The sequence below is a fragment of the Panthera pardus genome, unplaced genomic scaffold (assembly GCF_024362965.1).
Source record: "Panthera pardus isolate Hobbes unplaced genomic scaffold, ASM2436296v1 HiC_scaffold_24, whole genome shotgun sequence".
Classification (NCBI taxonomy): Eukaryota; Metazoa; Chordata; class Mammalia; order Carnivora; family Felidae; genus Panthera; species Panthera pardus.
Genome location: NW_026526810.1, coordinates 64,925,071 through 64,949,919, shown reverse-complemented (window position 1 = coordinate 64,949,919; position 24,849 = coordinate 64,925,071). Strand labels below are relative to the sequence as shown.

The 24,849-nt window shown below is 41.6% G+C and overlaps 3 gene segments (V, D, J or C); all 3 read right to left on the bottom strand.

Annotated features, from left to right (window-relative positions):
- Positions 1-8,480: 8,480 nt before the first annotated feature.
- LOC109255647 (T cell receptor alpha variable 6-like) lies at positions 8,481-9,147 on the bottom strand. The segment is given in 2 exon segments: positions 8,481-8,851; positions 9,043-9,147. Coding segments are annotated over 2 exon segments (423 nt in total).
- An 11,444-nt stretch (positions 9,148-20,591) lies between these two features.
- On the bottom strand, positions 20,592-21,381 carry LOC109255646 (T cell receptor alpha variable 22-like). The segment is given in 2 exon segments: positions 20,592-21,028; positions 21,216-21,381. Coding segments are annotated over 2 exon segments (489 nt in total).
- On the bottom strand, positions 21,289-23,495 carry LOC109255794 (T cell receptor alpha variable 4-like). The segment is given in 3 exon segments: positions 21,289-21,510; positions 22,470-22,761; positions 23,217-23,495. Coding segments are annotated over 3 exon segments (435 nt in total).
- Positions 23,496-24,849: the final 1,354 nt, after the last annotated feature.

Genomic DNA, 24,849 nt, shown 5'->3' with positions numbered 1-24,849 from the left:
GTCACTTGTCTTTCCATCTGGGTCCCTGAGTCTCCACTGGGGAATAAAAAGTATCGATATACTCCATAAGCCACCTTCTAACCCTGACACTGCACTTCTCTGAGCAATAGGCAGCAATTTGAATTGAGATGAGCGTTTCTCAAAATCTAACGATTGCAGTCTAAGGTTCGATGGCATGAAGAGCAGCCCACATCCTCTGGAGATCCCAACAAGTCCTGCACATGTGCCTTTGGTCATTAGTACAGTATGGAGATTCCTCAAAAAATAAAAATAGAACTGCCCTATGACCCAGTAATTACACTACCGGGGAGTAACCCAAAGGTAATGAAAACACTAATTCAAAAGGATATATGCACCTCTATGATTGTTGTAGCATTATTTACAATAGCCAAATTATGGAAACAGCCTAATTGTCCACTGATAGATGAGTGGATAAGGAAGATGTGGTACGTGTACACAAAGGAATATAACTCAGCCCTAAAGAAGAATGAAACCTTGTCATTTGAAAGAACGTGGATGGATCTAGAGTGTATAATGCTAAGTGAAACCAGTTAGTCAGAGACAGACAAATACCATATGATTTCACTCATATGTGGAATTGAAGGAAAAAACAAATGAACAAAGGGAAAAAAGTGAGAGAGACAAACCAAAAAACGGACTCTTAACTATAGAGAACAAACAAAGGGATCCCAGAGGGGAGGTGAGTGGGAGAAACAGGTAAGGGGATTAAGAATACACTCATCATCAGGAGCACTGAGTAATGTATACAACTGTTGAATCCCTATGTTGTACACCAGAAACGAATATCACATTGTGTTAACTACACTGGAATTAAAATTAAAAACAATAAAAATAGATTTAAAAATATGAGATCTTACTCACTGAGAATTACTAGCAGGACCGCCACATGCATTGAGCAAAAAGCAGAAAACATGGCTGTTTGAGCTGTGGAAAGAGAAAATGGCTTTGTACCCCTAAATATACCAAAGCTCATAAGGTGCTGCTCTATTCTGATTTTGGATTCTGGATAGGATCTTCTGGAGAGTCCTTCCTCCTTTGGAAAGAGAACAGAATATGCCCAGAGAAGTAGGGCTGAGGAGTGTCAAACCACCATCTGACTGTGGGAATAAACATCTGAGGAAAAGAGTGCCCCCTTGTGGTTTTCCCTGGACATTAAAGTGATGTCATTAATGTTGGGTATTTACAGTATAAAATTTGTATTCATGTTTATATTTAACTTACTAATTTTAATTTTGAGCATGATAGAAAATTGTTTGACTCATGGTCATTAATTTTGTCATATTTTTCCATTTTAAAAATAAATTCATTTTTAATTTTGGAGCCCTTATCAAGATGGCTCGTTCCAGGCAATGAAGCACCTCCAAAACACCATACTGAAAAAATTTTTAAGATTAACTAAATGCTAGGGGCGCCTGGGTGGCGCAGTCGGTTAAGCGTCCGACTTCAGCCAGGTCACGATCTCGCAGTCCGTGAGTTCGAGCCCCGCATCAGGCTCTGGGCTGATGGCTCGGAGCCTGGAGCCTGTTTCCCATTCTGTGTCTCCCTCTCTCTCTGCCCCTCCCCCGTTCATGCTCTGTCTCTCTCTGTCCCAAAAATAAATTTAAAAAAACGTTGAGAAAAAAAAAATTAAAAAAAAAAAAAAAAAGATTAACTAAATGCTAAAGTCTTCAGACTTCAGATGCAGAAAGTTCTCTTTCTGATAATAAACCATTGCAGGTAGTTATTAGAATATATGTCATAATAATTTATATTATATATATGCTAAAACTGCTTATGGCCATTGGAGCTACAACTACTTGATTTTTTCTGAATGTGATTTGCCTTTACTATCATATAACATATAATACCTCAACTTTCGTACCATTTTTCTCTGTTCTTACTACTGCAGAACATCTCTATGATGCAGTATGATAATATTTGGCCCTCAGTTGACATCACACAATTATACCCACATTAGGGTATTGAAATTGCATGACGGTACCCTAGTACACCATGGTCTTTCAAATGATCCAAAATATCCTCCTTGTGTGTGTGTGTGTGTGTGTGTGTGTGTTCCAATAAAGATTATTTATTTATTTACTTACTTATTTACTTATTTATCTTTAATTTTTTTATTATTCTTTTTAATTTGCAAGTTAGTTAACATACAGTGTAGTCTTGGCTTCAGGATTAGAACCCAGTGATTCATCACTTATATATAACACCCAGTGCTCATCTCAAAAAACACCCTCCTAATGCCTATCACCCATTTACCCAGCCCCTCCCACCTTACCCCCAGCAACCCTCAGTTTGTTCTCTGTATTTAAGTGTTTCTTATGGTTTGCCTGCCTCTCTGTTTTTATCTTATTTTTCCTTCCCTTCCCTTATGATTATCTGTTAAGTTTCTCAAATTCCACATATAAGTAAAATCATATGATATCTGTCTTTCTCTGACTGACTTATTTTGCTTAGCATAGTAACTTCCAGTTCCATCCACCTTGTAGCAAATGGCAAGATTTCATTCTTTTCCATCTCCCAGTAGTATTCCATTGTGTATACATACCATATCTTCTTAATCCATTCATCAGTTGACAGACATTTGAGCTCTTGCCATAATTCAGCTGCTATATATAATTGTTGATAGTGCTGCTATCAACATTGGGGTACAAGTGTCCCTTCAAATCAGCATTTTTATATGCTTTGGATAAATACCTAGTAGTGCAATTGCTGGTTCACAGAGTAGTTCAAAATGATATTTTTCAGGATGCCTGGGTGGCTCAGTCAGTTAAGTGTGCAACTCTTGATTTCAGCTCAGGTCATGATCTCACAGTCATGAGATCAAGCCCCAAATAGGTCTCTGTGCTGGGCATGGAGCCTGCTTGAGATCCTCTCTCTCTCTGTCTCCCCTGCTTATGCTCTCTGTCTCTGAAAATAAAATATTTTTTGTCAAGTGTTATCCCAATCAAAACAGAAATGTTTCAGTGTTTCTAGAACTCTGATACCCATAGGCTCGTGTCTGCTACCACCCGCAGACTGATGACTTTCAATTTTGTATCTTTAGCCTGGCCCTCTCTCCCGAGGTCGAGACTTGTATTTCCAAAAGGCAACTACTCAAACTTTGCACGTCACGGCTGAACTGATCTTCCTCTCCCTGTGGCCTAGTGCCCACAAGCCTACTCAATCTTCCTCATCTCTCTTAATGGCAAGCCCTTCTTTCTATTTGTTTAGGTCAAAAAGTTTGGAGGCATCCTTGATTTTTTTTTCACATACCCACACAATATGTCCGCAAATGTTGGGTCTACCTTCAAAACATAGTCAGAGTTTGTTGACTTCTCAGCACCACCACTGCTACCACCTTGGTCCAAACCACCATCATCTGGCCTAGATTATGGCAATAGGTTAACTTTTGCTCTGAACTCCCAAGAGTTTATTCTCAGCACAGCATAGCCTGAAGCCCTACCTGGTCTGGCCCTTGCTACTTTTTTTTTCTTTTTTTTTTTTTTTTTTGGGACAGAGAGCGACAGAGCATGAACGGGGGAGGGGCAGACAGAGAGGGAGACACAGAATCAGAAACAGGCTCCAGGCTCCGAGCCATCAGCCCAGAGCCTGACGCGGGGCTCGAACTCACGGACCATGAGATCGTGACCTGGCTGAAGTCAGAGGCTTAACTGACTGCGCCACCCAGGCGCCCCTGGCCCTTGCTACTTTTGTGATCCAATCTCTTATTCCTCTCCCACTGGCGGCCCTCCCTCCAGCCACACTGGCCTGCTTGCTATGTCTGGGACAGCTCCTGCCTCAAGTGCTTCACACTAGTTGTTTCATCTGCCTGAACTGCTCTCCTGAATGACTGTATGGCTTCCTTCTCACTTCCTTCTGTTATGCCCAGAATTCGTGATTCCCAAAGACCACCAGGGAGCCGAGTCCGATGCAAAAGCAAAAGAGCCTTTATTCGAGCTAGCTCGAGCTCAATCCCCCATCTGCACCGAGGCAGCGGTGAGATACCAGGGAGAGAGAGCGAGTTTCAAAAGGACAAAGGTTTTATTGGGGCCAGGGGCAGTTGGTGAGGTAATGGCTATGGCCTCAGCCAATTGGCTGGGGAAGGGTCTGAGTCCTGTTAGGCAGGTGAGAGGGAGGGGTTACTCAAGGGGAAGAGGTGTGGTCAAGGTGAAGGACACAGAACAAGATGGAGTCGGCCGGCGTAGGCCCGCCCTTTCACTTCATATATTTATTCATAGAGGACAACAATGGTCCCTTCTTCCTATTTAAAATTACAACCGGAGTCAACTCCAGCTCAATGTTGCCAATTTCCAATTCCCTGCATTATTCTTTCCATAGCACTTAGTATCTTCTAATATACTATGTGATTTATTATTTATCACTTTTTAAAAATTATCTGTCTGCCTTGATAGAATGTCAAGTCCACTAGGGCAGAAATTTTTACCTGATTTATTCACTGGTGAATATTTATTGTGTATAGATATCTATATTGTATATGCATGGGACATAGCACGTACTCAATAATATTTGTTAAAGATTCTAGGTCATGAAATACAGATTTACATACTGGCTTATTTTAAATAGATTTTGAGGTGATTTGCAATAAGATTAATGAAATAGAAATACGAAAGGGTAAATTTAACATCCATAGCAGAGAGTTTAAGTCTGGACTTCCTGGAGGAAATGAGAAAAACAACCATAAAAAATGAGTATCTGTTGAATACCTAATCTACTAGTGTACTTGCTACTATCAGAGTCGATTGGAACATAAATTAAGCAATAAATCAGGACCTTAATAAATGTCTGTATGTTTATTTTTGGAATTTTGCTAAATCCTAACAATAATCTTATTAAATCCTTCTAATTACTAGCCTTTTACAGAAGAGGACATTGATGCTCAGAGAGCTTGAGACACTTGTCCAAGACTAACTACATAGCTGGTCCATTAGGATTTGAACAGTGATGTGTTAGACTCCCGCGCCCATCTTTTTTTTTTTTTTTAATGTTTATTTTATTTTTGAGAGAGAGAGAGACAGAGCGTGATCGGGGGAGGGGCAGAGAGACTGAGACACAGAATTGAAGTGAGCTCCAGGCTCAGAGCTGTCAGCACAGAGCCCAATGAGGGGCTTGAATTCACAAGCTGTGAGATCGTGACCTGAGCCGAAGTTGGCACTTAACCAACTGAGCCACCCAGGCACCCCAACCGTGCCCATCTTTTTAAATACTGTACTGCCAATTATAACTTAACCTCCCATGTATTACAAACTGGAAAGTATGCCAGTTCCTCGTGGGAGAAAACAATTTACTCAATTCTAATGTAATTCTTTTACATTCAATAATTTCTTAGTTCCCTCCCCATCCCTGTCCTGAGCTGCTGGCTGATTCTCCATCCTTCTCTCAACCTCCTTTCCTGACATGACTCTTACTCTTATCCAAATTCTCTGGATCTTTTATGTCTCATCAACACCTTTCAAAAATGCAGTGAAAATTCCTTCCAAATAACACTTATGCCTCAATAACACACACCTATGTTCAATTTCAGGAGGCTCATGAATCTTCAATAAGTCTAACCATGGTTAACAATCCAGTGTTAGGTCTCTTCTCTCTAAAAAATCCCGGATGCCAGCCCTCAGATCCAATTATTTCCTAGCTTCCTAATGTTCCTAGCTTTTTCTATTATATTGATTGTGATTAAAATTAAGGATTTGGACAGTAGGACTACTAATGTACATTCTAACTCTCAAATTCTACTTTTATCATTTTATCATTTTCTTCCTCTGTTCTTTTAGCGTCTCTTCCCTACACTCACACGCAAACAACATAATGATAGCACCATGATGGCAATGCTCCATGTGGCTCCGAGTAGACTGAGATATCAACCATAACCCCAAACTGAGTCAGCCAAAAAACCCACAATTCTGCCATCATTAGTATTAAAAAGAGTCACAGGCCCAAGGTGGAGTCAGCTGCATCCAGGACAGCAAACTTAAGACTTAACTGCAGTTTCAACCTCTCCATGGGTGGAATTTTAAGCCAATCAATCTAGAATTTTGTGGTCAGCACCAATGAGATAATCTGTCACGTGGGCCCTCTTTATCCCCCACCTGTCCCCCCCAAGAAAGATGACGTAATCTGCATAAAACCCCTGCCCCCCCCGTAGGTGATTTTGCCTGAAACTATCCTTTTTTTATGCTAATAACTTTCTGCCCCACCCTCCTTCCTCTTAAAACATTCCATTGTATACAATTCCTGGGAAGTCTCCTTTACTTGCTAGATGGAATGCTGCCAGATTCATGAATCACTTCATAAAGCCCACTAGATCTTCAAAGTTACTTGGCTGAATTTTCTTTATTTAATATTAGTAACTGAATATGCCATGACATCTAGAGTCTGTCCTTTTGCTAATTAATAAACTGAAAATGGATCAAGAAAGGAGGTAATATATGGATGAAAGGGGGGGAGGAAAAATAATTTTCCTTCTAATCTTCTAGGTTCTTGACTGAGACAACCTCCCCTCCCTTCCCTGTAACAAAAGATAGATCAACAGAAGAAAAACAAACAGCAGTTTGATGGTATGTACATTTCCCGTATTCCTGAGAGAGACCCAGGAAAACTGAGTAACTCCCAGAAAAGACCCAAACCATCACCTTCAATACCATCTTCAGCTAAAGACCAAAGAAAGATGTTGGGGGGTGAGGGATATGCCAATTATGGAAGGTTTTCAGCCAAAGCACAGTAAACAAAGGGTATGGTGGTTGTGCATATTTAAGGTGCTATCTTCTTGGGCTGCCTGGGGGGCTCAGTCGGTTAGGCATCCAACTCTTGATTTCAACTCAGTGATGATCTCACAGTTCATGAGTTCAAGCCCCGAATCAGGCTCTGTGCTGACAGCTCAGAGCCTGTTTGTGATTCTCTCTCTCCCTCTGTCTCTGTCCCTCCCCCACTCGTACTCTCTCCCTCTCTCTCTCTTCCTCTGTCTCTCAAAATATATAAACTTAAAAAAAAAATCTAGAGCGTTTTTCTGCTCCCTTTCAATAGAAATGGCAGTGCAGCGTTCAAAAAAAATAGAGAAGTCCTCAACTCAGAACCCGTGCCCAGCATGATAAGGTGCAAGTTACTTGTATTAAAAAGTTAAACATAAGGGCACCTGGGTGGCTCAGTTAGTTAAGTATCCAACTCTTGATTTTGGCTCACGTCATGACCTCACAGTGTGAGTTCAAGCCATGCATCAGGTTCTGTGCTGACAGTGCAAAGCCTGCTTAGGATTCTCTGTCTCCCTCACTTGCTGCCCCTCCCCAGCTCTCTCTCCCTCTCTCAAAAATGAAAATAAATAAACATGAAAAAAATTCTTTATATAAAAAAAAGTTATACATAGACACACTCACTGATACCACACACACAGTAAACAAAGGTTCTAAACCCATCTTTACGAGACTCATGACTTAATGGCCTATTGCCCAGTATGGTATGGTCCTCCATTCACAAAATGAATAACAAACAACATAGGTATGAAAAAGAAAACTGCATGACCATAATGGAGCCACTTGTGGCTCTAAATCAATAAATCAAGATTTAATAACTAACCTAACTGCAGTTTCAACCCCTTCAGGAATGTACCTTTAACCAGCCAAACTGGAATTTCAGGCAATCCCCTGGAAGACCCCTTGCCCCTTAGGAGGGGACCTTACCTAAACATCGCATTCCTTGCTAATAAATTCTTTTTTTTTTTTAATGCCTTCTCTCTGCCTTTAAAACCCTTTCCGTTCCTGCAGCTCTGTGGAGCTTTCTCTTCTGCATGCTGGATGGAATGCTTCTCTGGATTCACAAATCATTTAATAAAGCCAGTTAGATCTTCAATTTTACTTGGCTCAGTTTTGTTATTTAACACAGGTCAATTTTTTTATCCTTACCATCATCATCATCATCACTTGGAGTTCAGTTTAGAAGGGTCTCAGAAATATTTAGACAGGGGTATTTTGTTTGTTTTTGTTCTTTATGGAGAGGAAACTACAGTCTCTGTTTAAAAGGAATGTGTTTAACCCTGTCTACGTCTCATGCTGTTCTGGCCTAGTCACAAAAATTGGGCAGAATCAATTGTCCTTAAGCTCATACACACACACACACACACACACACACACACACACACACGCACATGTGTGTGTGCACGCGCATGCATGCAAATTCTCTTTTCTTGCTCTCTGGCACTCTTCAGGGCATATTCATTTTTCCTGAAAAATTAGGCTCTGAATTTCAGAACTGAGACAAACTTGAGAATCCTGTGGTAAGCCCTTCATGGTCCGATGAGGAAACTGAGAACTGCAAATCTCACCAGTTGCTTAAAGTCACACAGTGGTATCAGCAGTGCTCAGGCTGGGAGATGGATCCCCCACTCCCTCATGGTCAGTCCAGTGCTCCTTCTCACACCCTTTAATCTTTTCAAGTACCCCCATTTAATATGCCAGGAGCATATTAAACCCTTGGGGTCAGCGCAGCCAGCAGCTCTGTTGACTGCGAGAGTTGTTAGCAGAGTTTGGGTACAGGAAGCAGGTGATAGGACCCTGCTGTGTGTTTGCAGCACAGAGGTAGGTGGCTGAGTCTGCAGACTGCGGTTCTGTTATGTAAAAGGAACTCTGTTTGATGGTCTTATCAAAGGTGGCCTTCAGTCTTCCTGTCTGTTTTTTACTCTCATTTTCACGTATTAGTAGCAAGAAGACAAGGCCTCTTCCCGGATCTTGTCGGTACCACTGGAAGACCACTGGAGAAAAATTTATGCAGTTACAGGTCAGAACAGCCTTCTCACCCTCCTGGATGTTCAGGGACCGAGGACTTTGTTCCATCTTTTGGCTGCTTACCCCTAGGCAGAAACACAATACCAGAAACAGGAGGTTTAGTCACTACACTATACTCTTAAGAGTCATATTTTCTTTCCACAACCCCAGATATAACCAAAGATGAATCAGAATGGACCCTAGCTCTTCCCTCTCCATCCCATGGCCTGGATCTCTGAATCTCTTTGTTCTCATCACCAGGAAGCCTCCAACTCACAGTCCACTGGAAGCCACAAAATCACCAAAATAACTCCCAGGAACAGTTCCATCCTTCTCCCCAACTATAGCCTGATATGTGGACTCAGTCTCCTCAATCAAAAAGCCATTCTCTTTAGTCTGGTGGGTGTTACTGGGGTTCTTCTATGGGAGGAAGTCTCTTTCCTACCCAATCAGTGACAAGCTTGTTCAGCCCTCTGCAGACACACACTGGTCTAATCCAACTTTAAAGAGAACTTGTTTCATGGGGCGCCTGGGTGGCTTGGTCGGTTAAGCATCTGACTTCGGCTCAGGTCATGATCTCACGGTCCGTGAGTTCGAGCCCTGCGTCAGGCTCTGTGCTGACAGCTCAGAGCCTGGAGCCTGTTTCAGATTCTGTGTCTCCCTCTCTCTCTGCCCCTCCCCCTGTTCATGCTCTGTCTCTCTCTGTCTCAAAAATAAATAAATAAATAAGTAAGTAAGTAAGTAAATAAATAAATAAATAAATAGAACTTGTTTCAAATCTGAGAAAGGATCCCAATAAGATAGTAAACACCGCCATCTCGTGTTCAGAAGCTTTTTGACAATAATAAAATGTGCTCCAGACAAGTGCTTCTCACGTGCATACCAATTACCTAAGGATTTTGCTAAACTACAGATTCTTTTTCATTACGTAGGGGAGCAAGAATATCCTGTTCCCTTCAAGGTCTTTCTAGCCAGAGTAGGAATCAAATGGTGATGAAACAGATTAACAGGAGAAAATCAAATATGATCTTGTACTTAAGGGGAATCCACACAGACATGGAAATTCCAAAGACAAGCAAAATGAGGTGTATATCTCATTCTGAACTAAGGAGAAGGAGGCAGGGGTCCAGAACTTCAAAGGGAAGGAAAGCAATTCACAGGAAGATGAAAAGGTACATATTTAGTAAGCAATTTGAGCCACAATGGACACAGAGGACTTTGACAAACAGGCTTTGTTAAGTTTCTCCCCATCTATCACACTTAGTTCATAGTATAATATAGTTATTTATGGTGGAAACTCTCTTCCTGGAGCAGGTGCTCTATCTAAATTCTTTTTAAGCAATTATTGGGTAGGGGGGGAGGTAAAAAGCTTTTCCTGAATCTGCTGGGTTTTGATTGCCTTTTAACTCAAAATAATCTTGGTGCCAAAGTGGCCTGTCTTGGGGCAGCCAGCCCAGGGTCTCGACCATTAGGTCCCTGGTAGGACTGGATAGTCTATATTTCTTTTTTTTTTTTTTTTTTTTTTATTTATTTTTGAGACAGAGAGAGACAGAGCGTGAGTGGGGGAAGGGCAGAGAGAGAGGGAAACACAGAATCCGAAGCAGGCTCCAGGCTCTGAGCCATCAGCACTGAGCCCTACACAGGGCTCGAACCCACAAACTGTGAGATCATGACCTGAGCCGAAGTTGGACGCCCAACCAACTGAGCCACCCAGGCACCCCTGGATAGTCTATATTTCTAACAGGTTTCCTGGCGATGTCGATGCTGCTCATTCTCAGCTCACACTTTAAGTCATAAGTCTAGAAGAATGCTTTTTGAGTCTCAATCCAGAAAAGGGAATTTGAGCATTAAGGTTTGATACAGGACAAATGATCACGTTTCCCCAGGTGTCCATTCCACTGCCCAGTCAGGCTATTCTGATGTTCCCACAACAATTGCCAGAGGCTGCCACCGGCTGTAGATAATGTAAGGCACAAGACAATGCATGGCTGAATTCTAGGGAACTTTCTCAGAACCGGGAGTGAACCTCCTCTCTTCATCCTGACTGGCCTCCCTGAGGCAGGGAAATTATTGCTTTGACTTCAAAAGGTTTTCTTCTTGATCTTGTTGGGCTAATGTAAGTAAACACTCACTTTAAACCCAACAGGAACTCAGGGTGCCTGGGTCGGTCAGTCAGTTAAGTGTCTGACTTTGGCTCAGGTCAGGTCATGATCTCACAGTTCATGGGTTCAAGCCCCACTTTGGGTTCTGTGCTGACAGCTCAGAGCCTGGAGCCTGTTTTGGATTCTGTGTCTCCCTCTCTCTCTGACCCTCCCCTGCTCACGCTCTGTCTCTGTCTCAAAAATAAATAAACATTAAAAAAAAAATTTTTAACCCAACAGGAATTCAAATCAGGGAAGTTTCCTGGTTCATGAAGAACCAAGCTCTCTGAAAGGTAAATTGTTATTTTTAAATACAACAGTACTTTGATTGCATACATCAGAATTTCTTTCTTTTCTACTTTGCTAATGCTAAGGTGGGTGTATTGTAGTCACTTTCTCAGATACATTTAGGCCATTCTGTAGCCTAAATGATGGATAGATAAATGGACAGCCAGATAGGCAAATGAATGCATGGAAAGAAGAAAGAAGAAAATGGGCTAGGGGATGCTGAGAAATGAAGCTGGAAGGAAAATTTGGGTCAAGAAGACAGAAGATTTTGAATGTTTGGATTTGTTTGTAGGTTATTTATTAGCAAAACACCTACTGAGGCTTTTCGCCAAGTAAGTAATATTATGGAAATTCTGTACATTTAACCTGGCTGCTTGCCCACAAGAGTAATTTGGAGACTGAGGTTGATAGGCATTGTAGAGTATGTTCCAAACTCAAGCCATTCCAGCTCTGAAACCTACCCTTACATTTAATCTCTGACGGAGCTTGAGCAAGCTACTTAACATCTTCAAGCACCAATTTCTTTGTCTTTGAAACAAGAATATCATCAGGATGTTATGAGGAGACATAGATAAACTGACGTCCATAAAACACTTTGTACATACATCATGCACAATGAGAACTCAGTAAATGTGAACTCTTAACTCTAAGAGAAGGAACTCAGGGATGCCTGGTTGGCTCAGTCCCTTAAGCATCTGACTTTGGCTCAAGTCATGATCTCTTGGCTCATGAATTTGAGCCCCACGTCGGGCTCTGTGGTGACAGCTCAGAGCCTGGAGCCTGCTTCAGATTCTGTCTCCTTCTCTCTCTGCCCCTCTCCACCCCAAAAAATAAATAAACATTTAAAAAAAAAATTTTAAGAGAATGAATACAATGCAGGCTGCACAACCAGCCTTCTCGCTGTGAAGTATAGTGACTGAACCAGGGTTCACTGCACTTCAGAGCTGGGAGGAATTTTAGAGAATTTGCAGAAAATGATGGATTAGAGATACCTTAAATCAAATAAGACTTATACTTTAGAAAATATGAAAAAGAGAAGAATCACTACTTATCCTATTAAGCAAGGATATACATTACCAATATCTTGGTGTCTTACTTTCCAACCTTTGTGCTGCTCAGATTTTCACTAAGTAGCAATATTAAGTAATAATCACACCAGTAATATCTTGATTCTTTTCAGTGATCACTTTTAAATAACCATTATAGATTCTCTTTCATAAATACCATTTATTCACTATCTAATATTCCATTTGGGTGGTTAAGCCCCTCCCTTTAAGATTAGACATTTTGGGTTTCAATTTTGGGATACTATAAATAATTTCCCAAATAGTTTTGTAAATAATAATTTTCATATGCATGGAGGATTTTCCGGAAGACAAATTTTCTAGGAAAAAAATTACAAGGAAATTAATCTGTTTTTAGACCAGGAAGTCATGCTTTTTAAATTACTTTCCAAAATAGCTTACAAAGTTACTATCCCACTAGTCTGTTTATTTCACAGCATCCTGCTCAAGTTCTCTATTCTTTAAATCACTATTAAATTATTCCTACAACTCCCTAATGGTTTTTTTTAAGTTATTTTTCTACATTTCTATGAATACCAGTGAGCTTAAACATTTTCCATGTGTTTGTGAAGCATGGTAATTTTTCCTGTGTAAGCTCCCTCAGCGTACCTGCTGAATATTTACCTATTTCAATATCAATGTGTTCCTTTTTACACATGTAGAAATTATTCAGAGATATTATTAATCTATTGTCACATTAGCAGCAAAGTAATAGTAAGCTGTGGTTTTAATATAATTTCTGTCATGTTTTTCATATAATAAATTAGCTTTTAATATTTATGTAATCAAATCTATTTTTCCCTTGATTTCTTCCATTGCTCTTAAGTTTAGAGAATTCTTCTCCCTTCAGTTTCTTGATTAACAAATGCATTTGCATTTTTTACTAATAACTGTGACTTAATTCTTAATACTTCTGGAATTTATTTCATCATGTGAGGTACTTCATTTATTTGTTCAACCAACATTTACTGATTGCCTCATGATTTTGCAACACTTTTGTTTTCAAATAGTCAACTCTGTGCTTCTCAAATTAGAGGACTCTTGTCCTCAAGACAAAACATGTAGTAAATATAATGCATCATCTGGGAGCACTAATATTACTGAAAAATTGGAGAATAGGTAAACTGGTAAGTGATTTACAATTATTAAGCTCTAAAATTAATATGGGTACATAATGCATTAAAATAAAAATGATCACCCATAAATTTTAAAGTAAACATGCAACTGTCTGCACTTTCACCAGACTGCTTTGGGCTATAGTGCCCTCACCTCACATCCAGATTTCAAAAAGGAAAGTCACGTTTGTTCTCCCTGCTCTATAGGGATGCTTTGGGGAAGGTCTGAGAACCTCTGACCTGAACAATTGATACAACATAATTTGAGGATAATCCTGTTCTTCCCCATTAATTTAAAATTCTCCTTTTGTTTTTTTCAAAGTCTTTCATATTCTAGTCCATTTCTTGTTTTTCCATTGTCTTTATACTAATTATTACTATTATTGTTGTTGTTATTTTAGCTACTACACTTAAAAAACTGTTTTAAGGGTAAGGTCTGAGTTAAGAAAAATATTGTTTTTCACCAAAATATAAGGGAATGATTACAGAAACAAAATGGTGACACTGGGGTGCCTGGGTGGCTCAGTTGGTTGAGCGTCCAGCTTCGGCTCAGGTCGTGATCTCGTGGTTTGTGAGCATCAGGATCTGTGCTGACAGCTCGGAGTCTGGAGCCTGCTTTGGATTCTGTGTGTCCCTTTCTCCCTCTCTCTCTCCTGCTCAAAATAAATAAAAATTTAAACAAAAATAAACATTTAAAAAAAGAAAAAAAATGATGACATAAAATCACTAATAAAAGCATTAAAAGTTCAATTTCATAAGATTTGGCAAATGTGAAATGCTCAGATTATGATATAACATTGAGTGGAAGTAAGTCAAAATAGTAGTCTGTGTGTTTCTAGGTTTTTTTTCAGTTTCTTTTTATTTATTTTTGAGAGAGACAGCGTGAGCGGGGGAGGGGCAGAGAGAGAGAAAACCCCCAAGCAGGCTCCACGCTGCCACCACGGAGCCCAATGCAGGGCTTGAACCCACAAAACTGTGACATGCTCAACCAACTGAGCCACCGAGGTGCCCCTAGTGTGCTTCTAATTTTTAACAAGAGTTTAATGAAGAAGGTATACCAGATGTTAGCCGTGATTTATCTGTATAATAGCATTATATTTTGACTCTATATTTTATATATCTTTTTGGTTTTCTTCTTATAACATAGAGTTAATATTTTTATAATAACAAAAAGTTAATAAATGCTATTATTAAAAGATAAAAATCTTCCCATCAAAAAGAACACTCTCTGACATTGACACCAAGATGTCCTTGGTAGAGGAGAACTCTGAATGATACTCATAAAGTCAATCTTAAAGTCTAGATATTTAACTAAGAAATCACTAACTCCCTTCAGTATTCATTCCAAATGTTCTGACACTTATCGGGTCACTTGAAACTGGCTCTTCAAATCATTTAGAATGTTTATATGTTTAAAATTCAATACAGCAAAATCTCTAACTTGAAGGCTTGTGGCAAAATAAAAAGAGTGAGGCTTCCACCCCAGTTTTAGGTTTGGAGACAGGCTGCAGGTGCTTGGGGACCACTGTGCTCTTACTGCACAGAAGTAGGTGGCTGAGTCCCCAGGATGGGTGCGTGTGACTTGCAGGGAGAGATGTTTGTCCTTCTTATTCAATAGGACAGTGAGCCTTTGTTCTTGTTTCTTGTCCATACTTGAAAGAGTATATATAAGCGACTGGAGGCCTTTTCCAGGCTCTTGTTTATACCAAAAGAAGTAGGTGGAGGCACTGTTAGTGTAAGTGCAGTTGATAACAAAGCTGTCTCCCTCCCAGACACTCAGGAAAGAAGGGTGCTGCTTTACCTCTTCTCCTCTACTCATACCTGTGCAAAAAGAAAAGCCAGGCAAGAGCATCAGGTCGCCATTCTCAGAGTTTGCTTTTTTTTTTTTTTTTTTAATATTTATTTATTTATTTTGAGACAGAAAGATAGCGGAGGGGTGGAGGGTCACGCAGAGAGACAGAGAGAGAGAGAGACAGAATCCCAAGCAGGCTCCACGCTGTCAGTGCAGAGCCCGACACAGACTCAAATTCACAAACCATGAGATGAAACCAAGGGTCGGACGCTTAACCAACTGAGCCACCCCAGGTGCCCCTGCATTTCTTTTTTGCTGCAGCAACTTCAGGAAATTTGGAAGAGGCCAGTCTCCCATATAGACTTCTAACGAATATTTACTAAGACACCCTGTTCCCAAAAGCTTTCCACTCACAGTCCAGCTGCAGCCACAAGAACAGGAACAAAGGTCCAATGAGTGTCTTCATGCTTCTTCCAATTGGGACCGGCAGTCTCCAGCCAGGAGAGCTACTTCTGTTACAAGTTATCTCTTGATTTCCTCCAAAGCACAGTGGTTTCTTAAACTGTCTACACAGGCATCTGCTTCTGTCTTTAGCCAACTCTTACAGAGTCAACCAAAAGGACCCTTTCACATATCTACATTAGCAGAGATGCTCTGCCATCTGGTGGTCGGGTCCCCATCTGCTAAACCAGCTGGTCAAATCCTCTCATCCTGTATCTATGGGAGACTGACACACAAAACAATAGGTTGAATAAATTAAGTTCTTAGTGTGTCTCCAGTCAGAAGTTACTGGATTCACAGAAAGAAAACGTAGTGTAAATGTAGATTTCAGAATTCCATCTCATCTCAGCACAGCATTGAGTCATTTTAAATAAATTTGAAGAAGTTACATGTTTTCCACGTTTTTTCAACAGGTTTAGTCTACTTGAAATCGGACACATGTCAACATATAAACACATAAGGAAGATGTGGTGTATATTATATAATGGAATATCATTCACTCACGAGATGGAAGGACAGCTTGCCATTTGCTACATGGATGGACCCTGAAGCATTATGCCAAGTGTAATATGTCAGACAGAGAAAGACAAATGCTGTATAATATCACTTATATGTAGAATCTTAAAAAACCAAACTCATATAAAGACAGTTGAATGGTGCTTATCAGGAGCTGGGGGTTAGGGAGAGATTGTTTAAGGCTACAAACTTAGAACTAGTAGATACGTAAGTCATGGAGATCTAATGCAGAGCACAGTGATTATAATAAAAAATACAGTATGATTAACTTCAAAATTGCTAAGAGACTAGATCTTCATTGTTCTCACCATAGAAAAAGAAATGATACATGACATGACATGGTGGTAATCACATTGCAATATATAAACATATGAAACCAAACTCTTGTACATCTTAAACTTACACAATGCTATATGTCAATTATATCTCAATTTTTTAAAAAACCTGATGGCAGAAATAAATACATCTTCTTTATTAACTGTTTTTATTTGTGTGTAGTTGACACACAATGTTACATTAGTTGCAGGTGCACAACATAGTGATTTGGCAAGTTTAAGCATTACGCTGCACTCACCACGACTGTAGATCCCTCTGTCACCATGCAACTCTACTACAGTATCATTGACATATTCGTTGTGCCATGTTTTATTCCCGGTGACTTACTCATTCCATAACTGGAATCCTGTATCTCCCACTACCCTTCTGCCATGTTGCCCCTTCCTTACCCACCACCCCTCTGGCAACATTTGGCAAATACATCTTTTTTTTTTTTTTAAGCTTTTATTTATTTGAGAGGGAGCACGTGTGCACAAGCCTGAGAGGGGCAGAGAAAAGGAGAGACAGAATCCCAAGCACACTGTGCACCATCAGAGCAGAGCCCAGTGAAGCGTGAGATCATGACCTGGGCTGAGGTCAAGAGTCAGATGCTCAACCAACTACACCACCCAGGTGCCCCTTGATAAATACATCTTGAATGCAGTCACAAATTCCAATACTCACCACCATAACCTTAATCCAGGCTATTACCCCCCTCACCCGAACCACTGCAATAGTCTTCTCAGTAGTCTCCTTTCTGTTTTTGCTCTCTACAACCCATTCCCTCCATAGCAGCAAGAGTGACAGCACTAAAACACTAATTAGATCATATCATTATGGAGCTTTTATTCAGTCAATGGCTTTGACATTACACTTAGAATAAAATCTACACTCCTTATAAGGAAGGATCTGCACAGTCTGCCCCAGACTACTTCTCCTATCTTTTCTTATACTCCAGATCCTCACTCCCATGAATTAACTAGCTTTGCCTAATTCTTTCTTATTCTTCAAGGCTCTGATTAAAAATCGTATTTTTACAAACTTGTACACAAATGTTCATAACAGCGTTATTCATAATAGCCCAATAGCAGAAATGACCCAAATGCCTATCAACTGACAAATGGATAAAAAAAATGTGGTATACCTATGTAACAGAATATTACTGAGGCTTAAAAAGGAATGAAATTCTGACACATGCTACAACATGGATGAACCTGGAAGACAGGCTGCAGTGAAATAAACCAGACACAAAAGGATAATTATTGTAGGCTTCCTTCCACTTACAGGAGGTACCTAGAACAGGCAAGTTACAATGTACATCTCTGTATATTTCAAACCTTGATTCTCTTCTTCTACCCACATACTTAAGTACTGAGGGTCATAGCCCATGTCCAAGCCACTTTTGTGCCATTTCACGTCTTAATGCTTGGAGAGTGGACACAGTAGGCAGAAGAAATATTCCTAAAAGCAATTCTTACACTAGGAATGATTAGCAGAAATTTAACTCTACACAGAAATCACTACAAATCACATAAATATATCTCACCTAATGTGAACTAAATGTGTCCTCAACTCCATCTCACCTTAGCCAGAGTCCCAAAAATGTCTGAAGCCACTCCAACACCACCTAAAACAAGGGAAGGCCTGATATAAGGGTAGTTAGCATGGGAAATTGGTTTTAACCAATTGCTATTAAAATAACTTCCTTTTGAAATCTTCACAAAAAGAAAATGTGACTATATTATAGGACCCCTCCCAGAACTTGGCCTCCACCAGGTTTCATTGGGTCTAGGAAGCTCTTTTTGTCTTTGTGCCATAGTCTTGCCACACGCTTCCCCCATGAGCCATTCCTCAGAGCATGGACTGTGATCCTTCTGAAATATAAATTAGAACACCTATTTAAAACCCTTCAGGGGTGCCTGGGTGGTTTAGTCCGACTTCAGCTCAGGTCATGATCTCGAGGTTCGTGAGTCGGAGCCCCATGTCAGGCTCTGTGCTGACAGCTCAGCAGAGCCTGATTCAGAATCTGTGTCTCCCTCTCTCTGCCCCTCCCCTACTTGTGCTCTGTCTCTCTGTGTCTCTCAAAAAATAAATAAATGTTTAAAAAAAATTTTTAATAAAATAAAACCTTTCAAATGCTTCCCATTACATATAGAATAATAGGCGAACCTAACCATAATGGTATAAGGCCACATAACGACTGGACCCCTAACTCCCTTTTTGACACATCACCCACCAGTCTCCTTCTCACTGCCTTCTGGGAACATCAGCCTTCTTTCACAAATACACCAAATTTGCTTCTGCCTAATGGCAACTGTTGCATTTGAAAACTCTTCCTTACCCCAGGTTTTAACACCTTGTGTTTTGTCATTTTCATTACTGAAGGTTCAGTTCAAATGTCACCACTCCAGAAAGCTCCATGACCACTGCGATTCTCCTTCACGTTTTATTTTCTTAATATCACTTATATTTTGAAGTCATTTGTTCAGTTGTTTCCTTGCCCTATCTCCCCATCGTACAATAAAAATTCCATATGTATGGGAGGCTTGTCTGTAATGTGGAATCAGATATCTTCAACCTCCACATGAGTGCTTGTCACATCATGCTACAGAATAAATACTTGTTGAGTGAATGTATGATTTTTGTGCTTTTTAAAAATTTTTTTAATGTGTATTTATTTTTGAGAGAGAGAGGCAGAGCATGAGTGGGGAAGGGGCAGAGAGCAAGAAGGAGACACAGAATCTGAAACAGGCTCCAGGCTCCAAGCTGTCAACACAGAGCCCAATGTGGGGCTCAAACTAGGGAACAGCGAGATTATGACCCAGACTGAAGTCAGATGCTTAACCGACTGAGCCACCCAGGCGTCCAGAGTGAATGTATGTTTGAATGAACTCCAATGAAATAATTTTGACTACTTCTCTTTTGGGAGAAAGCAGATTCCCGATGGCTGATAGGGACAAGGTTTACTCATGGCATGAGTCTGGTCTCATTTGTCTACTGGCTTTTGCTGCCTGGGTCACTGAGACTTGCTAGAAATGGCAGTGGGTGCTTTTGTAGAACAGATAACAATAGGGGAGTCATCACTTCATAGAGGACCTCAACAACTAACTTTACCTTAGATGTCACTAATTAGAAATTGTCAAAATATGCTTCTTTATTCATTGACATGTATGAAAACATTCTGCATATTTATCAATATTAATAATATCAATATTAAATAATAATATTAAAAATCATATTAAATAATTTGATTTAGAGGTTCCTGAAAAGGTAGTAAGAATGTAGGGATTAAGAACATGGGATCTGAAAAAAAAAAAAAGAACATGGGATCTGAGGGGCACCCAGGTGGCTTGGTCAGTTAAGCGTCACACTCTTGATTTCAGCTCAGGTCATGATCTTGCAGTTCATGGGATTGAGCCCCACATCAGGCTCCTCTCCTCACTGACAGTGTGGAGGCTGCTTGGGATTCTCTCTCTCCCTCTCTCTCTCTCTCTGCCCCTCTCTCACTCATGTTCGTTCTCTCTCTGTCTCTCTCAAAATAAATAAATAAACATTTTAAAAAAGAACATGGGATGAAGTCACATTGCTTCTCTTCCAATAGTGGGTCAGCCAATTAGCAACTTGGCCTTTCGAAGTCATTTACCTTTTTACTTTTTAAGCTTCTTACCCTCGTTGTAAAACTGTAGGGGTGGGGACAACACAGTACCTGCATCATAAGGTGTTATGGAGGTGACATGGTAATAAAGGTGTTTGTGTGGTGCTCATTGCACATAATGTTCCCTAAACATTAGCTGCTTTGCTATTATATTTGTTATTCGGGACCTCTAGGCACTAAAAGTCATAAATACAAGCATGACCAAGTAAGACCAGGCACTTTTTTACCCTTCCTAAAAGCTGAGCTACGTGTTCACATTAACAGGTGAGTTGTAGCAGCAACACGTAACATGTGTGGACTTCACACCATAGTAACCTATCTAGTCTCTGCTCATTGAAGCTCTAGCTTTGACCCTGAGTTGGACATTTCCACTATTTACTTAAACGTGGCTTTGAACCTTGCCACTGTGTTTAGCATCTCTAAGAGCTCCATGTTAGCATTATAAGTTTATAATTATAGACAGAATTAAAAGACTGACAAAATGAATAACGAAACATAAGGCTGTGCAAATGAAACTGAGCCAGGAAGCCTTCCTGGTGGAGGAGGCTGGGCTGGGAGCCCAGCTGCAGTTTGGGGGCAGCAGGGAGCACTGTGCCTGCACCGCACACAGATAGGTGGCTGAGTCTTCCTGCTGGGAGGCCCTGATGTGCAGGCTGCTCTGCCGGTCCTTAGTGTTCACCGTGCAGTTCAACCTCCCATCCTGCTTCATCCCTGAAACTATGTAAAACAACCGGGTGAGGCTGCCGCCTACGGGGTTCTGTCGGAACCACTGCACGTTGGTCACCGAGCTGGAAAAATTGCACCTCAGGGTAGAGCTGGCTCCCTCCTGGAGGCTCAGGGCTGCAGGTGTCTGCTCCACGTCCATCCCTCTCACCCCTGCTTGGAAAGACAAAAACAAACACAAAAGAAGTTACTGCAGAGCCACTGAGGCAGTTTTCAAACCCATAGAGTATTCCCGGGAACACCCGCTGAGGGTGTAGACCCTGCAGGAGCTCTGTGCCAGCTCCCCCTCCACTGCGGGCTGTGAACCTCCCCCGCCCCCATCTGGGACGCCCCCACTCACAGCAAACCTGCACCCACAGAAGCCCCAGCAGGGCTCCCCGCTGTCTCTTCATGACTCCTTGTCTAGTCGCTGACTTGCCTTCACCCCTGCTCTGAAGAGTGTAGAGTCTTGGGTCCAGAGAAGTTGTGTTGTCAACAGTCACCACGTCCCTCCAGAATCACTGAGCACCAATCACACTCATGCTTCAGCTTCTCATTTTGCTTCTTTACAGGAAACTCCAGCAATGATGGCCCCACCTTGGCTGTGTGTGTAAGGTTTCTCAGGGGTGTCAATGTGTTGGGGGAGAGGATTCAGGCTGGAAGGGGTAGAGGAAGCAGTAAAGAGAGATATCCAACGTTCCCCACCTTTTTGTCTTGTTTTTCAAAACTGTTTTAGGTAGGAAAGATGGAAAGTTGGAATGGAGGGTAAGGAAAGTGACACGACAACTCAGACAGAAATAGGGACTTCAGGCCCTTGGGTGGCTCAGTCCGTTGAGCGTCCTACTCTTGATTTTGGCTCAGGTCATGATCTCCCAGTACTTGGGTTCAAGCCCCAAGTCAGGCTCCGTGCTGGCAGGGTGGAGCCTGCTTGGGATTCTCTCTGTATCCTTCTGCCCCTTGCTCCCACTCACACACTCTCTCTCTTTCTCTCTCTAAAAAAAAAAAAAAAAAAAAAAAAAAATGGGGCACCTGCGTAGCTCAGTCAGTTTAGCATCCCACTCTTGATCTCAGTTCAGGGCATGATCCCAGAGTTATGGGATGGAGCCCCATGTCAGACTCTGAGCAGACAGATCTGAGTCTGCTTGGGATTCTCTCTCTCCCTCTCTCTCTCTCTCTGGCCTTCCTCTGCAGGCATGTGTGCACTCTCTCTCTCTCTTTTAAAATAAATTAATTGGGGCACCTGGGTGACTCGATCGGTTGAGAGTCCAACTTCAGCTCAGGTCATGATCTCACAGTTTGTGAGTTTAAGCCCTGCATCAGGCTTCATGATTACAGCCAGAGCCTGCTTGGGACTCTCTTTCTCTCTTCCTCCCTCTCTCTCTGTCCCTCTCTTGCTTACTCTTTCTCTCTCTCCAAATAAATAAAAATAAACCTAACAAAAAAAGTAAGTTCAAATGTTTTTAAATACAAAAATGATACATGGATTTGCTAATGCCTTCTGGAAACAATAAAGTACAATAAACAGTTCAGAAGGCAAAACTCTTTGGGGCTTCCCCTGGGCTCTGCCTCCCACCCCACAGGGGATATCGTACAGGTGCAGCCCCATCTGACTCACTGTGAGTCACTCACGGTGCAGTAATACACAGCAGTGTCTCTCAGGGCAGCCTGGGGTAGGCTCAGGGTGCTGGATGTCCTGTCCGCAGAGATGAACAGGGATGCCACTTCATTTTCCACGTTTGTCTTAAATCCTTGAATAACAAACTGTGGTCCCTGGTTGAGGAACTGTCGGTACCAGTAGATATACTCACTTGTAGCAATGTTGGTATGGTTACAGGGTATGTTCACTTCTTGTCCTTCGTAGGACTCGATGAATACGGGCTGGGTGATCTTAGCGAGGCCCAAAGTACCTGTAAAAGGAGTCAACACACAATACTAGCTCCTATCCTGAAACTGGGTGAATTGAAGGTCCAACTCGGCACCCTCCAGGTTCTCTCTCACAGTCAAATCCACCCGCACATCCTCCTTCCCCACCATATGCAGACACATGCAATTTCCTTCCCATTTGTGTTTTAGGACACTTTTTAAAAATATTTATTTTGAGAACCCCAGGAACATGCATACAAAAGTAACAGGGGCAATATCTCCCATCCATGGAGGGGTAATATCTCCCAGGGCTCAGTTACCCAGAACATCTTTATTGCCCTGAGTCACCCCTTGCATGAATGGTGAGGTTCTACCTAGAGAAACACAGGACCCCACAGCCAGTCCTTGACATCTTAGGTAAAGAGCAATGATAACAGGCAAGAGTCCAGCATCTAGTCCCAGCCACACCCTAATTCCTTTTAATCCCAAAATAACTCACCCAAGAGCAAGAGCACAGTCACTCTTGTCACCTGCCTCATATCCTAGGTCTAAACCCAGCCCTGGGGTCACGGTCCTGTTGCAGAGTCTGAGACTGGCTTGGGACACAAACCAGAAAAGAGGCACAGCAGCAAAGCCAGAGCCACACTAGCAGCTGTCACCCAGGGCTGTCCCCAGCAGCTGTCATCTAGGGCTGTCCCCAGCAGGTGTCACCTGGGGCTGTCTCCAGCATAAGCCAATAGCACCGACAGCACCTCCCCAGATGAGCTTCCCCCTAAGGTTCAACTGAACACTCAGGAAGAAGAATAAAAGGTAAAAGCTTCCAGCACAACAGCACAGCAACCCCGATTTCCTTTTCGTTCTTTGAGAAGGTATAACCCCTTGTAGATTTGGTCTGAAGGAAGCTAATATATCAGAGGGTAGATTCCACCAGGCTCCTTATTCCCCATCACATCACTTTTCCCACAGTCCCAGAAGGCGGCCATTGATTGTAGTCAGTGTGATACTCATAAAGCTGAGAATGACCCCTGACCTGGTCCTATATGCCTGGAATCCTCTCCATTCGTCCTATGCAACCAGATGAACAGGAAATGCTAATCTTATTCCACAAAAGAGCCCATGAGCTTGTCTGAACTGGACCTTTCCTCTCCTGACACCCTGGTGTCCTTTTATAATCTCACTAAGTCCACATCTAACAACTGCATCTCAGACTTCACTTAACAATTGTTGCACAGAGGAGGAGACCCCTCACTGGTCCCTACTGACCAGATGGCCTAGGACATTTGATGCCGAATCATTCACCCAACCAGAGAGGAAGTGAGGTGATGAAGAAGAAAAGGCACTCAAATTCAGAGTCAGACAGACTTAATTTCAAGTCCTAGTTCTGCCATCTTTTGACCTTGAGCAACTTCCCTGGTCTGAACTTCAATTTCTTCAAGCCCTTCCTTCTCATCTGAATCAGTGAAAGTAGTTGTGCAGGATTATGTACATGTTTTTTAAAATTTTATTTAAATCCCAGTTTGTTAACTTATAGTGTAAGAATGGTTTCAGGAGTAGAACCCAGTGATTCATTACTTACATATAACACCCAGTGCTCATCCCAACAAGTGTCCTCCTTAATACCCGTCACCCATTTAACACATCCCTCCCACCCAACACCCCTCCAGCAACCCTCAGTTTGTCTCTGTATCTAAAAATCTCTTATTGGTTTGCCTCCCTCTGTTTTTATCTTACTTTTCCTTCCCTTCCCCTATGTTCATCTGTTTTATTTCTTAAATTCCACATATGAGTGAAATCATATGGTATTTGTCTTTCTCTAACTTTTTCACATATATCAAATCTTTATCCATTCATCAGTCAATGGACACTGGGTCTCTTTCCACACGTTAGCTATTGCTGACAGTGCTGCTATCAACATTGGGGTGCATGCACCCCTTCGAATCAGCATTTTTGTATCTTTTGAATAAATACCTAATAGCACAATTGCTGGGTTGTAAGGCAGCTTCATTTTTTTTTTTTTTTTTTTTTATTTTTGAGACAGAGAGAGACAGAGCATGAACGGGGGAGGGGCAGAGAGAGAGGGAGACACAGAATCGGAAGCAGGCTCCAGGCTCTGAGCCATCAGCCCAGAGCCC